At 36.8% G+C, this 13,621-nt stretch overlaps 1 protein-coding gene across 1 annotated transcript; it reads left to right on the top strand.

Annotated features, from left to right (window-relative positions):
• Positions 1-391: 391 nt before the first annotated feature.
• LOC140153566 (tax1-binding protein 3-like) lies at positions 392-13,125 on the top strand. Its single transcript, XM_072176345.1, has 4 exons — positions 392-455; positions 6,958-7,074; positions 7,558-7,635; positions 10,085-13,125. The coding sequence occupies exons 1-4, from the start codon at positions 426-428 to the stop codon at positions 10,199-10,201; spliced, it is 342 nt and encodes a 113-aa protein (XP_072032446.1). The 5' UTR covers positions 392-425; the 3' UTR covers positions 10,202-13,125.
• The last annotated feature ends 496 nt before the right edge of the window (positions 13,126-13,621 follow it).

Genomic DNA, 13,621 nt, shown 5'->3' with positions numbered 1-13,621 from the left:
ACACTCCCTAAGCTAGCCACTGCAAACCCCCACCCAAGGCTTTTGGAGTTGCTTCGCATCCTCCATGTGGTGGTCGCCGTGCATTCTCTAAATTCAGTAAATTTTCATCGTCAACCGTGTAATTGAATGGGATTATTTTGAAATTTTAAAACGCTTGAAATATCACAAACAAATAGACCTATGTTGATAAATAATATAAATACAAGCTAAAACCGTTGGGGTTCGATAATGAACCCCACAAAACTAACCGAGTATATGGAAAATGCCATACGGCCGGGCGGTTTCACAAGTTGCCGGCTCGATCATGTCATCCGCCGCCTGGCAACCTCCGCCCAAAAAGCGCCTATCAGGCTGGTAATCGATTTCAAGCCAATTAATTGATTCTGCTCTGCTGGTTTCACTTCATAACTTCGCTGGGCGTGAAAATGGCGTACGATCAAGATCGCATTCCATGTGTAAGTGTCATAAATTAAATTGTAGTATTTAAAATAACCATTTATACTGTAGGTAGATTTATATACGCTGCCTGGGACACATGGTGAAGCCAAATTTTTGTGTTTGAGAAAAAACCACAATCTTATTTCGACAGAATTACCCCCGTTTTTTAACATTGTTTAAGCGGAAACAGGACAGTTCGCACCCTTTCAATTTCGGACCCGTGCACTTTCGCCCCTTTCAATTTCGCACCGTGCACTTTCGCCCCCTTTTAAACCGCGGGTAATGTGCTGCTGTTGATTGATGATGCACGATCGATCGCTTCAACTCCCGGCGGTACAGTGGGGTGTTGTATGTGTATAGTATTGGTTGACTGTTTAGTGTTGATTGTCTGTGTTTACAGTACCGGTACTGAGTCCAGCGTGTACAAAAGCAAATAGTATCATTACCCGGGATGTTGATGGACTCTCCGGCTCGATTGAATTTAATAGGCCTATATTATTACAATATATTAAATGTGCTTCGACTGAAGATTGGTATTCATTATGTTTTTGATTGGTTATTTTATTTTACTTAGGCCTATTTTATTTTATTTCATTTCTATTTTATTTTATTATTTATATTATTATTATCATTATTATTATTATTATTATTATTATTATTATTATTATTATTATTATTATTATTATTATTATCATTATTATTATATTATTATTATTATTAGAATTATGTTACCTTATTAGTACTTTATTAATACCTATATAATTTAGTGTTAAATTATTTAAAGCCTATAAAATTTATATAGGGCCTAATATTGATATGGCCAAAAATGTGATGGCTTATAATTTATAATTTTATCCCATCTTTATGTTGCCGAATTGATCTTCTTTGACATGAAACTAATGGGAAAAAATATTTAGCAAATTTCTCAAAGACAAATGCGCACAAGCAAAACAAACGCCTGGCAGCAGCTTTTGCGATAATGCTGTGCTGACTTTCGCCACCTTTCTTCATCGTATGAAAGTATTAGCTGCCACTAGTACGCAAAAGCGCCCGGGCGTGACGGGTTCAATCAATGCAATGGTAGCCTACGGTGACTAGGCAGTAGCACGCATATATTCGTCCCAGAACATACCCGTACCGGATCGATTGCTTGACAAGTCTCCGGGCCACGCGGCCGCGTGACTGTAGTATACATAAAACCCATTATGTAATGAATGACTTATGGGAAAGCGCCGGGTATGGTGTGGGTTCAATCAATGGTACCGTAAACAGACACGCAAAGTGCCATATGCCTAGTGACGACGGTCGATCGATTGCTTGACAAGCCCCGGCCCGTGCGGTATAAACTTGTCAAAAATTCATGCATAGAAAGATATTTATTTACGAACAATATGTTACGATTACACATTGAGAAATATTACAATTGCATCCATATTCATTGCCAAATATAAAATATTATTAATCGGGAAAGTTTTTGTTCGCTTTAATGAGAAATGTAAATAATGAACCAAATGTTTTAACCTTTATGTCTTTTAATGAATGATGTATTTTGTCTCTGTTCTTAATTAATTTAATATATATATATTTCTACAAGTGTTACGTAAATTGTATAAAACAAAGAAATGTAAATACTTTTAACGAATTTTGATATATTTGATGTATGATTTGTTGATGTTTATGTTTTTAAAAAATTCTTACATATATAGGGCCTATGTATAATTCTAAAAATTGTTATGTATGTTTTCATGACACAGGGCCCCTGTAACAGCAGATTTATCTGAAGGGTAACCCTGTATAAATATGGTTTTAATAAATAACATAAGTAAATAAACAAATTTGTGGGAAAATGCTATCCAATTCTGCATTGTAAATGATTGACATTTATATGTTCATTATTCATTTTGTTTACCGGCCTGTCAATCACGGACTCATTATGACGATGCTTCATCAACACCACGGCATATCTTACGCGGTATCTTAATCCGCTAAATACCTTATGCCGACAATTTTAAGGCAGGATGTTTGAACTCGAAGATGTCAATAATGTAATACTAGCATCTATTTCTTAGATATTAATAAAGAAGATCGTGTAAAAGGGATGACTTTCTTTCTTTTTATATTGCCCTTTTTTTCTTTTCTTTTTATCAAGAAAGCTGCTTTGTCTGTTGAAACATGTCTTGTTTTTGGATGTAGCTGCACATAATAATTTATTTCTATCAATTAGATTTGTTCAGTTCATCTTAATTTCTTTTTTTCTTCTTTTTTTTTCTTTCTTTCTTTCTCTTTCTTTCTTTCTTTGTTTTTCTTTCTTCTTTCTTTCTTACACTTGCACATTAAAGTATTTATTTTGGAACTTAGCTACAAATATTATGAATTGCAACTAAACACAGCTATATTCAATTTATTATTATAACTATTATTATTACTGTTATTATCATCATTGTTATTATTAGGGGCTGTGCAATAATTATAAGCCCTGGGGGGGAGGGTAAAAATGGGGGGGGAGCAATTTTTGGCGAGTCGAGAGGGGAGAAGGGGTGCAATTTTGGGCACACATTCATGTGGCGCCTTTTAAATAACACGCTCTACACAGGCTTAGGAAAACAGCACGGAAACACTTTAATATGCAATTATCCTGCTCGCTCCACTCACAACATATATCTAGACCATTTAAGGTTTGAAAATTGGGATCCCAAAAATTTGGCATGTGTAAGGGGGGGGGCAAAGATTTTTTGGCGGGGGGCGATTTTGGCAGGCCGAGAGGGGGGACAGCGATTTTTGGCGGGCCGTTCGAAATTAACCGGGGAAATAATTATTGCACAGCCCCTTATTATCATTGTTATTATTATTATTATTATCATATTATTATTATTATCATCATCATATTATATTTTTAAATTAACTTTGTTTATATTATTATCATTGTTATTATTATTATCATTATTATTATTATTATCATATTATTATTATCATCATATTATATTATTAAATTAACTTTGTTTATATGTTTTGTGTTACCCCCCATTGGATTTTGTGTCGTACTTTCATTGTTTTTAATTTTATCCATTGCTTGTTGACACTTCCTTTCGGATCCATCCTTTGGTCGTCAGTTGGAAAAAAATTCGCCTGTTTTTATACATATTATAATTAATAATTAAATATAAATTTATTATTTATATTACTATTTATTATTATTACTATTTTTATCATTGAATTCTAATTATTTCATTATTTTGGGTAAGCCTGCTGCTAAAATATCTGGCCTGTAATATATTCTGAGAAAAAAAATTGTTCCTCTATTTTGTTTTAAAATATCCTTTCTTTCCTTCCTTCCCGGTTTATCATGACTTAATATTTAGTGCATGCCCGACGGCCCAGTACTATAAACATACTACACCGCATCGGGAGTTCAAGCAATCGGTCGTGCATCAATCAACAGCATGACAGCAGCACAATACCCGCGGTATCAAAACAAGGGGGCGAAAGTGCACGGGTGCGAAATAGAAAGGGGGCGAAAGTGCACGGGTCCGAAATTGAAAGGGTGCGAACCGTCCAGCATTCGTTTAAGCTTATTTATATTAAAATTTATTTTAAAACTAAGGAGTATTTCATGATTTCGTGATCCTATCATCCTCTTTTTATGACATTTTTCAATACATATTCGCGAAAAAACTTGTTCCCAAAATTTCAGTTGATCCCGGTTTTGCGTTTACGAGTTACGCCTACTAAAAAAAATAGTTCGTAAGTTTGTAACGCAAACTTTAAAAAACGGGCAAAACAGACGTTATTTATCGGTATGACATTTTCGTATCATTTGGTGCTGCCCTAAGTTTGCACTGAAGTTACTATGAAACTACGACAATTTGGATCATGTGCTAATTAATTTTTGTTTATTATGTTTATTCTGGATAAATAATGTTGTATTAATAATAATTACAATTTCAAGCAAAGCAGTTAAAGCCATACGGTAATCTGAATCTGAATTCGCTGCTGGCAAAAATATCTCGAGGATACATCACACCAACTTGCGCATCGGTTGGATGGCGGAGCAGTTATAGTTTTGGTTTGAGGTGTTGAACTAAGTTGGTTTTGAAGGTATTCAGGTCAGGGCTCTCAGCAACAGATGGAGGAAGCTGGTTCCAGCTAACGATGGTTGATGGGAAGAATGACTTCTGGTAGATGGTGGTCTTACATCTTGGCTGGAAAAATTTCTTGTTGTGTCCCCTCGAAGACCGTGTGGTGTGGTGTATGTAGTCGTCTAATTTGATGTCAATGAGCCCATTATCCATTTTGTAAAGAGTTGTTAATTTCTTGGCTTGCCGTCTTGACTGGAGAGTGTCCCAATCAAGCTCCCGGAGTCAGTTGGTAACAATTCCTTTCTCGCGGGTGTACACTTTCTTGCAGAATCTTGCTGCTTGACGTTGTATTCTCTCAAGAGCGTGGATGTTTTTCTGCAAGTGGGGGTCCCACGCAGCTGTTCCGTATTCAAGGATAGGCCGAACCAGGGCTGTATAGGCAGTGACCTTAACCTTTTCAGGACAGCTCCACAGGTTTCTCCTAACAACTCCAAGGATCTGATTGGCTTTCTTTGCAGAATGCTGAGTTTGTATATCCCAACTAAGTGTGTTTGACAGATGAATACCCAGGTATGGATGAGAAGAAACTGTTGAAAGCTCTTTACCACAGAAGGTGTAAACATGCGGTGTCTGAGGGCTGGAACCGATGGTCATGGTGAAACATTTAGATGGATTAAAGTTCATCAGCCATGTGTTATGCCCAGCGAGGTCACGTCACACTTCCGGTGTGACGTGGCCAGAACTCCAAATAATTTTCGGCAGCGACAGACAAATTGCAGGAAAGCGTGCCAATTTAAGCTTCCTGTAATATCTATTGCACATAACATACGAAGTCACAAACTTACAAACTTCAATATGCACTTCAATCAAATACAGCAGACCAGCTCTTAATTATTACCTATCCTGTAGAATAACTTACACAATCGTCAAATTCGTGGAATCCCGTTGCTCAGAATTGCAAATGTCATTTTTATCTGTCAAATGCGCTGTGGATGTGCTCAGAGATTTTATGATATGCTTCATTAAATCACAGGTGTGAAACTGACTTTATACCACTCGCTCGCTTCTCAGAAAAGCGAAGCCTCCGGCTACCTCGTGGCACTGAGGCATGACGTCATCATGGACGTGTCCAAAATTTCTGATGGGCGTCTTATTTATTTATAACCCGTTTTGTGATTGGTTGAAAAACCATTCATTGCAATCGTAAGCCAATCAATGCACGCGACAGCCTTTTACGGTTTAAATTAATGTGACCTGCCAGTAAAGTGCATCTAACCTGATTGGTTAACAAAACTACTTTGATAATTGCTAAGCCAGTCAGCGTGCTCGATGCTTAACAACCTCGTAGAGGTTTTCAAGAGGCGAATTCACGTGGTGATCCAGCCGGGTGATCCAGCGATCGGGTTTAAATTCAGCATGACAACTGCTCCCGCAGGTGCAATAACAATACATGTAAACAATAATGTAAACATGTTGTCGTTGCACATTGAAGAGTTTGCATTGATTTATCAGGTTATAGGTCATAAAACACCAATTTGGTGTCTTCTGCTCCCAAGAATATGTTACTAAAGCAGTAAAGGCCTGTAACTGGGGGTGGCCACTCAGAATAAATGTGTTGTCATCCTCGAGCAGAAATCTGTGGGAAAGGGTACTTTTTTCCATGCATTGTCGCAGTCTGCGCGGACCGTGTTTAGGGTAGCAATTTCATGCTATTTTGGAAAAAAGGGTAACAGGTAATACATTTCAGCACAGCGTTTAGGGTCTGAAATGAGTTCGGTGATTAGGCCAGGTATGGATTTGGAAGACAACAAACTGTCATGCATGTCCATGTCTTACCTTCATGTAGTAAGTCCCTTTGGGGAATATGGGAGTATCATAGATTTATTGATGTTATAATATAATTGTGTTAGCTTGTGTTAGTTATGGCATTCCATACATGTGCATATATGGGTGATAGATAGGTCAGTGAAAAGGATAGCCTACCTTTTTTATGGTTGGTCAGTGAAAAGGGTACCTTTTTTTTATGGAGGTCAGTGAAAAGGGTGCCTAAATATTATTGGTCAGTGGAAAGAGTCCCTTTTTTACAAGAAGGTCAATGATTAGGGTTGGTCTTTTTACATGCTCCAGATCAGTGTTTAGGGTGTGAAATTTGAAGGCCTGCTTGAGGATGACAACACATGAAAGTATATGAGTGGTCCCCGTAGGGTATTTACACTGCTCCATTATAGCTATGTGTTGTAATTTCGTTCTGGTGAACCAGAACGTCTCATTGATGGGAGTATTCCTCCCTTAGTTAATCTTATACTTTAATCTTTAAACTTGTATTTTTACTCATTTATATACCATTAAGAAAAATAACTTAAGTTTTTTATTATTGTATGAAAGGAGTAACAGTGTTTGGTGATAACTGATATTGAAATTACTTTTTTGTTTTAATTTTCAGATTGAAATAGCCGTTGTGAGGCGTCCATCACCAACTAACCCATCAGGGCTTGGATTTAGTATTGCAGGTGGTATTGACCAAGATGCCAGACAGAATCCATTCTTACCAAATGACCAGGTCAGTTTATAAACACTAAAAGTCCAGACTCAAATCCCATCATATTGAATTGTAAACAATGGGAGCCAAATTAGATTACCGCTTGGATTGATCAGAGATAGCCCAAACTCACAAAACATCAGATCGTTAAGCTTTAGTGTTACAACGTTGTGCGCATGTAGTGTTTGGCATTCGTTGTTGACAATGTAATACACAAAATGGTCAATAGCCTTTATTAACAACTACAATTATAAACATAGCTTCTGTCCAAGGCTTTCATTTTGCCTATCTCAGGAGCAAACTCCCCCATCTAAAATGACGGGCAGATGGGCGGCTAGCTAAGAAACTGCATCAGCCCAAAGGTGCTGAAAGAATTTGAATCAGAGTCTTGTGGGCCTTGCTTTTAGTTACAGCAGAATTGCTGAAAAGTGTAAGGTACACAATAAACCATTTCATTTATTTGACTTAACATAAGTTCACATTTTTATGTGCCATTCATTTCAGGGCATATTTGTTACCAAGGTAACACCAGAAGGACCTGCAGCTCAAGCTGGACTGCAAATTGGGGACAAGATATTAGAGGTAATATTTTTTTATCTTTTTTTTTATTTCTGTCTTTCATTCATTCAATTTGTTTATTTTGCTCCTTTAAGAGATCAAAATAGAATATAGACCTTCTAAGCAGACCTATGAATCATTATAGGGACCGGGTGTGAAGTTATCATGTGCAAACTCTATATATGGCGCTAACATGCGAGATCACTGTTTCGAGATGTATGTGAGATCACTGTTGCAAGATGCATACAAATGTAGTTGACAGTCAATGTCCTGCATTGCTTTTCTCATTCAATTTAAACAAAGATTGATTTCCAAAGGACATCACATTTTTCCTTTGTTTGATTTTTTGTAAGACTGGAACAAACCAATGCAATTTAAACCATTTATATAGCGATATCAAAGTACAGGTAAAAATATACCAAAACCAAGAAGAAAAGTAGCGGATACATGTATATTACAGGCCTAACATTGCATACATGTGTGATTCATACTTGCTGATTCTTACAGACACAATTCCAGTTAAAATCCATACAAGCCTATGGAAGACATACCCTAACTTTCAAATGGAGTCTCCCATTTTGGTAATCCCATTTGAAATTCACACTCCCTGTGTGGAAGATTCAGGTCATGTCTTCAATAGGGGGTGTATAGATTTCAGCTGGAATAGCACAAGATCAAATAATCTGAACATGGTGAAGTGACAGGGAAAAGTCTATCGTTCAAGGTTTCCAACTCACTCTACAGATATTGCATCATCCAGGAGGAGAGGTAGTTGGAAAAACTCATAAATTATCTTTCCTCATACACACCCCTACTTGTAAAACGTGTACATCGGGGACATCTGTGTGTAGCATCTGTCTGGGACTATCCAACCGCAAGTATGATATGATGCATGTGTGGATATGTCCCCACTTTGCTGGGAAAAATCATATATATGTGTATCCCCAGTTAGATACAGGGTGTCCCAATAAAAATAGAACCCTCATTGCGCCCTCTTTTTCTCCTATTTCTGAAAAGTTAATCAAATATATTGTGGTATATAAAGAAACCTTTATTCATTAGCTTTAATAAACCGAAAGAAATATTTCAATCGGCTCACAACTTTTGAAGATATGCTCTTTTAAAGAAATGTAGCTGTGTTTTGCTCTGTCCACGGAGGAGGTTTGGCTACTTAAAAGATTACAAAGGAGTACACATACCATGCATGAATACTATATCAAGCATTCCTCATTCTTAGTCGGTGGGAGTGGTCTAGTTCGTAGACACATAATCTGATCTGATTGCGCCGGCATCCACTACTCAAAATATTGGACCTGCCTGTCGTCTATCACACGGTAGAGGATAGTAAAAACAAAAATTCATATCGTTTATTCTCTAAATGATAACTTTTATTAATAACAAACATTATTTAGGGATTGGGCTTTCCGGTGTGTTAAGTGTCATTAACTTGTCGGCAAAATGGATGTGGGATGGGACCTCTCTTGCTATACTCGCAATTGAACTTATTTTTTCTTGGTTATTTATGCATTTGTGTTTTATTATGTTTCTTACTTCCTTACTTACTTGTTTCTTGCTTTCTCTTTATTTACAACATGTCATTTTCTTTTTGGGGATTAAAAGTAGCCTGAAAAGGGCTGTTTGGTATGGCCTTGGTTCTTCTGAAGTGAGTTAACTGTGCTGCTTAGCCCTCTACCTGGTTGCCTCCTTGACGAATACAGGTTTCAGCCTTGGTCCTCATTGCATCAATTACATTGCGTACCCTTCTTGTGAGCTGTATACTTGAGAAGTAATGCGGTTTCAAAGATGTTGGAGGCTAGCTGGTGATGAATGTGTTCCAAAGCCTAATGCTATTTTCTTTCCATGTCATTAACCGTGTGTTTCGTTTTAATCGTTGATGTAGCCAAACCTCATCTGTGGACAGAGTGAAAAACGGGTTCACTTCTTAAAGAAGGCATATCTTCAAAAATTGTGAGCAGATTGAAATAACTGTTTCGGTTTGTTAAAACGAATAAAGGTTTCTTTATATACCAAAATATATTTGATTAACTTTCAGAAATAGGATAAAAAGAGGGGGCAATGAGGGTTCTGTTTTTATTGGGACACCCTGTAATATGGAATCAGATATGTGTATATGTCTGATTCTCTACTATGCAACAGGGGATCTTGTCACCACCCCGTCTAACTAATGCATTTAGCACCGTCTGGGGGGGGTGTTATATAGCCCCATTAGCATTGTAAGAAAATTGGGAATATCCCTGTTTGCAGGCGTTATCCCCAGTTTACAGGGATGGGACGGAAATGTATCCCCGTTTCACACATTTTACAAACGCACCCCTGCACATACAAAACACTGGATGCCAGCTAGTTCAAAATGGTTCATTATGTTCTACTCTATGCTAGATCTAGTTCTATCTAGTTCTATCTTGATACTTTACAAAATAATGATTCTCTTCATATTCTTCAATTCTACCAGGCAAATGGTTTTGATGTTACCATGGCAACACATAGCCACGCTGTCAAAATCATCACCAAAGACAAAGAGCTTGTGCGTCTTAAGGTGACTCGGGCAGGATTCAAGTTTGGACACTAACGAGGTGCTGTAATTAACGAATCAACGATTGAGTGAAGAGCTGCAATGAGTAATTAAGGAGTGTGGTAATCAACTCGACTAGTTACTGCTTCATGGATGTGGATTATGAATAAATTGTACGGTGGATTCATTACGAGTGCTTAGAACCAGTATTTTGCAAAATATGGTTTATGTTTACTTGTGTATTAATTGTAGAGCCATAAACAAGGACATACATTTGATTAATATGCCAGCTTGAAAGCTTATAATGATTTTATTTCAAATTTACCAGCTAATTTCATTTGACTTTCAAAGAGGAAGCTTCAATGCAAATGTTTGGCAATGTCTTTTGCTTTTCTAGAATTTGTGTGGATTCTTTTTTTGTATCTTTTAAGCAAATTGATGAAATTAAGTGTATGTGTGATTATGATCTGCAATATATTACACATTTACACGTAATTGTCATGAGAAGACGGAAGGCCAAGTCATATAAAAATAATATACTATGTTTGATATCAGGCTGTCAACTCAGACATCAGACTGATTGGGCTATTCCATTTGAACTCCACACTACCGCTGTGGAAGATTTAGCTAAAGTCTTCCACAGAGGGAGTATGAGTTTCGAATAGAATAGACAGTTGGGGAACTTCTATTTGAAATACTCACTCCAGTTGTGGAAGATATAGGTAAAGCCATAATACAGAGGGAGTATGGGTTTCAAAATTATTAACCCTGACCAATTACATTTGAAAAACATACTCCCTCTGTGGAAGATATTTCCAAAATCTTCCACAGGGGTAGTGTGGATTCAACTGGAATAGCCCAATTTGAAAAGCTGAGAAGTCAGTAATTGTACTAGAGGTGCTAAAGTGTTATTGCTCAGAAAGTGCAGATTTGTTTTTACTCCCTATAATATTTGCAGCAGTTTTTTACAGAAGCAGGATTTTATCTTTTTGCGTATATATTATGTAAATGTAATCATGTGATGTGTGCAAAATGTTGTACGTTGGTTTGGTCAGTGAATTATATAAGATGAGTTTTGTAAATGAAAGAGTTTTATATTTTAATCGAAGGGAAGGTGTTGTGAGTGGACATGTTTTTAGACTGAGCGGTTAGCAATTTAGATGGATAGCTAAATGCGGTTTTTAAAACTGTTAATGTAAAAGTGGTTTAAAACGATTGTAAACATTTTGCATGTAATGCATGTTTGAATTTTGCAGTGTGTAAGCTTAAGTCTGTGTCCAATATAGGTTACAATGTGTCAATGCTATACTGTCATTTGTAAGGATTTATAATTGGTCTTAAATTTGATTTTTCAAGCAAATGAAATAAAACTTTTATTGATTATACATCTTTGTGAAACAGGCCTCGGGTCTTTCAGATCAATTAAGGGGAAGGTTCCAAGAATCAGAGTTAAGTAATAGGTTCAGACGGTCGCAAGTACAGCCAACAGTTACAACATTCGAAAGTAAACTTAACATTAAAGTGCTTACAAGTAGCTATATGCAAGTTACTTTCAATGGTTTTACATGTTAGATATCTTATATGTAATGAGCTACTTTCAAAAGTAAGGCCAGTGTGAACAAGACTTGCAAGTAACTCGTATGTAAGTATGACCTTATGTTGACCATATTATAATTTGGTTCACCTCAAGTTTGGTAGTGATGTATGTGCGTATTTCGTTGGCCTAAGCAGTGAATCGCGCGCGTCAAGTTAATCACGCAAAGTGTACACTCGCGCGCACAAGAGCGATTTATCAGCATACTTGCAGCGCAATCGCGAAAAAGCATTGACGTCACTACCAAACTTGTAGTGAACCATAGTATAGGACTGTATGATCCAATCCTATTGTGATTGTGCATAATTTACCAGTGAAGGACATCCTTACTTATGAGTTGGCTTACAAGTAAGTCCTGTGTGGACACACTCTTGCAAGTAGTGTAAGTTAATTGCTAGGTTGAAAGTAAGTAGGCTACTGTCTAAACACACCTAGTATTATTATTAGTTGAATGGGTATCCCAGTGAGTACTATTGTGTGTTAAATGGTAAACTAAATCAAGCCACAAGCTGGTCATTTACACTATTCAATATTGTTTCAATATGAGGAATGACATATTTGAAACATTACCGTCTATTTTGATGAAACATGATTGTTAAAAATTCCATTTTCATTCCGGGTGATGCTCATGTGATGAGCATGTGCCATTCACATGAGTTGGGCATGATGTCATGTGATGCTTATTATTTAGGAACCATGCATGAATGGAGTTTTATAAGCACATTTGCTACAGTAGAGTGCCTAAAAAGGTATATTGATACAAAATATTGATAATTTTTGTTTTTAATGATTTGAAATTAGGAATTGCAAATTATTTTTAACATTGCTTTTTTACCTCCAATGAATTGACACCAAATGAAAACCATAGCAATATTTTAGGTAACTGTATTTTAAACAGCGAATTGTATGTCATTTATGGAAAGTACTTATGTATATACAAACTTCAATATTTATATTTTGTAGTGTAGAATGTTGTGTGTATAATGATATGTAAAACTGATTTTCTATGTCACGAAGGGCAATTCCAGTTGAAATCCATACACCCCCCTATGGAAGACATGACCTTAATCTTCCACACAGGGAGTGTGAATTTCAAATGGAGTCACCCATTCAGTGTCGTCTGCTCCAAAATGAGTTATTCCAGTTGAAATTCCTACACCCCCTATGGAAGACATGACTTTAATTTCCCACACAGGATTGTGAATTTCAAATGGGGTTACCTGAATGGGTGACTTGAAATCTACACTCCTAGTGTTGGAGATTAAGGTCATGTCTTCCACAGGGGGTGTATGAATATCTACAGGAATAGCTCAGTTTTAAAACGGCAGCGTTTTCGTAGTTGTTATCCCAAAGGCTTGGTGATGTATTTAGTGGATCTGGAAAGGACATGTACATTTGTACCCTAGGTATGGAGAAGTAAAAATTAGTATGATAAACAAAATATCATAAAATTTAATAACTCCAGTCATACAGTATTTCCTCGTATAGTCACCCCCAGGAACGTTGCATTTTCCAAAGGGGGTGTTTATTAGAGGTCATTTTTAGAACGATAGTTCCTGTTAAAATCATTAGGTAAGATTAAAACTCACGCTGAAATGACAAACTAAGAACTTAGGAATGTCAACTTCCGGTCCACTTTTGACCAGATTTTCGCCAATTACCGACGCCATTATCGACCATGTGTGAGCTTTGGTAAGCTTATTACACAAGATTGCATGGACATATCAGCATTTTTTAAACATCTTGGTTGAAAAAAAGTGGTGGGGCGTTTATTTGAAGGCGGGCAACTATTCGAGGAAATACTGTAGGTGTGGTACTCCCCGGAAACTGTTTAAAAAAATCTTCATGGATAAATAATGGGTCTTTTTGGGTGGCAAGTAAAT

This window comes from Amphiura filiformis, chromosome 5 (genome assembly GCF_039555335.1).
Source record: "Amphiura filiformis chromosome 5, Afil_fr2py, whole genome shotgun sequence".
In the NCBI taxonomy this organism is placed as follows: domain Eukaryota; kingdom Metazoa; phylum Echinodermata; class Ophiuroidea; order Amphilepidida; family Amphiuridae; genus Amphiura; species Amphiura filiformis.
The sequence above is the reverse complement of the archived record's forward strand: the minus strand, read 5'-3'. Positions and strand labels throughout refer to the sequence as shown.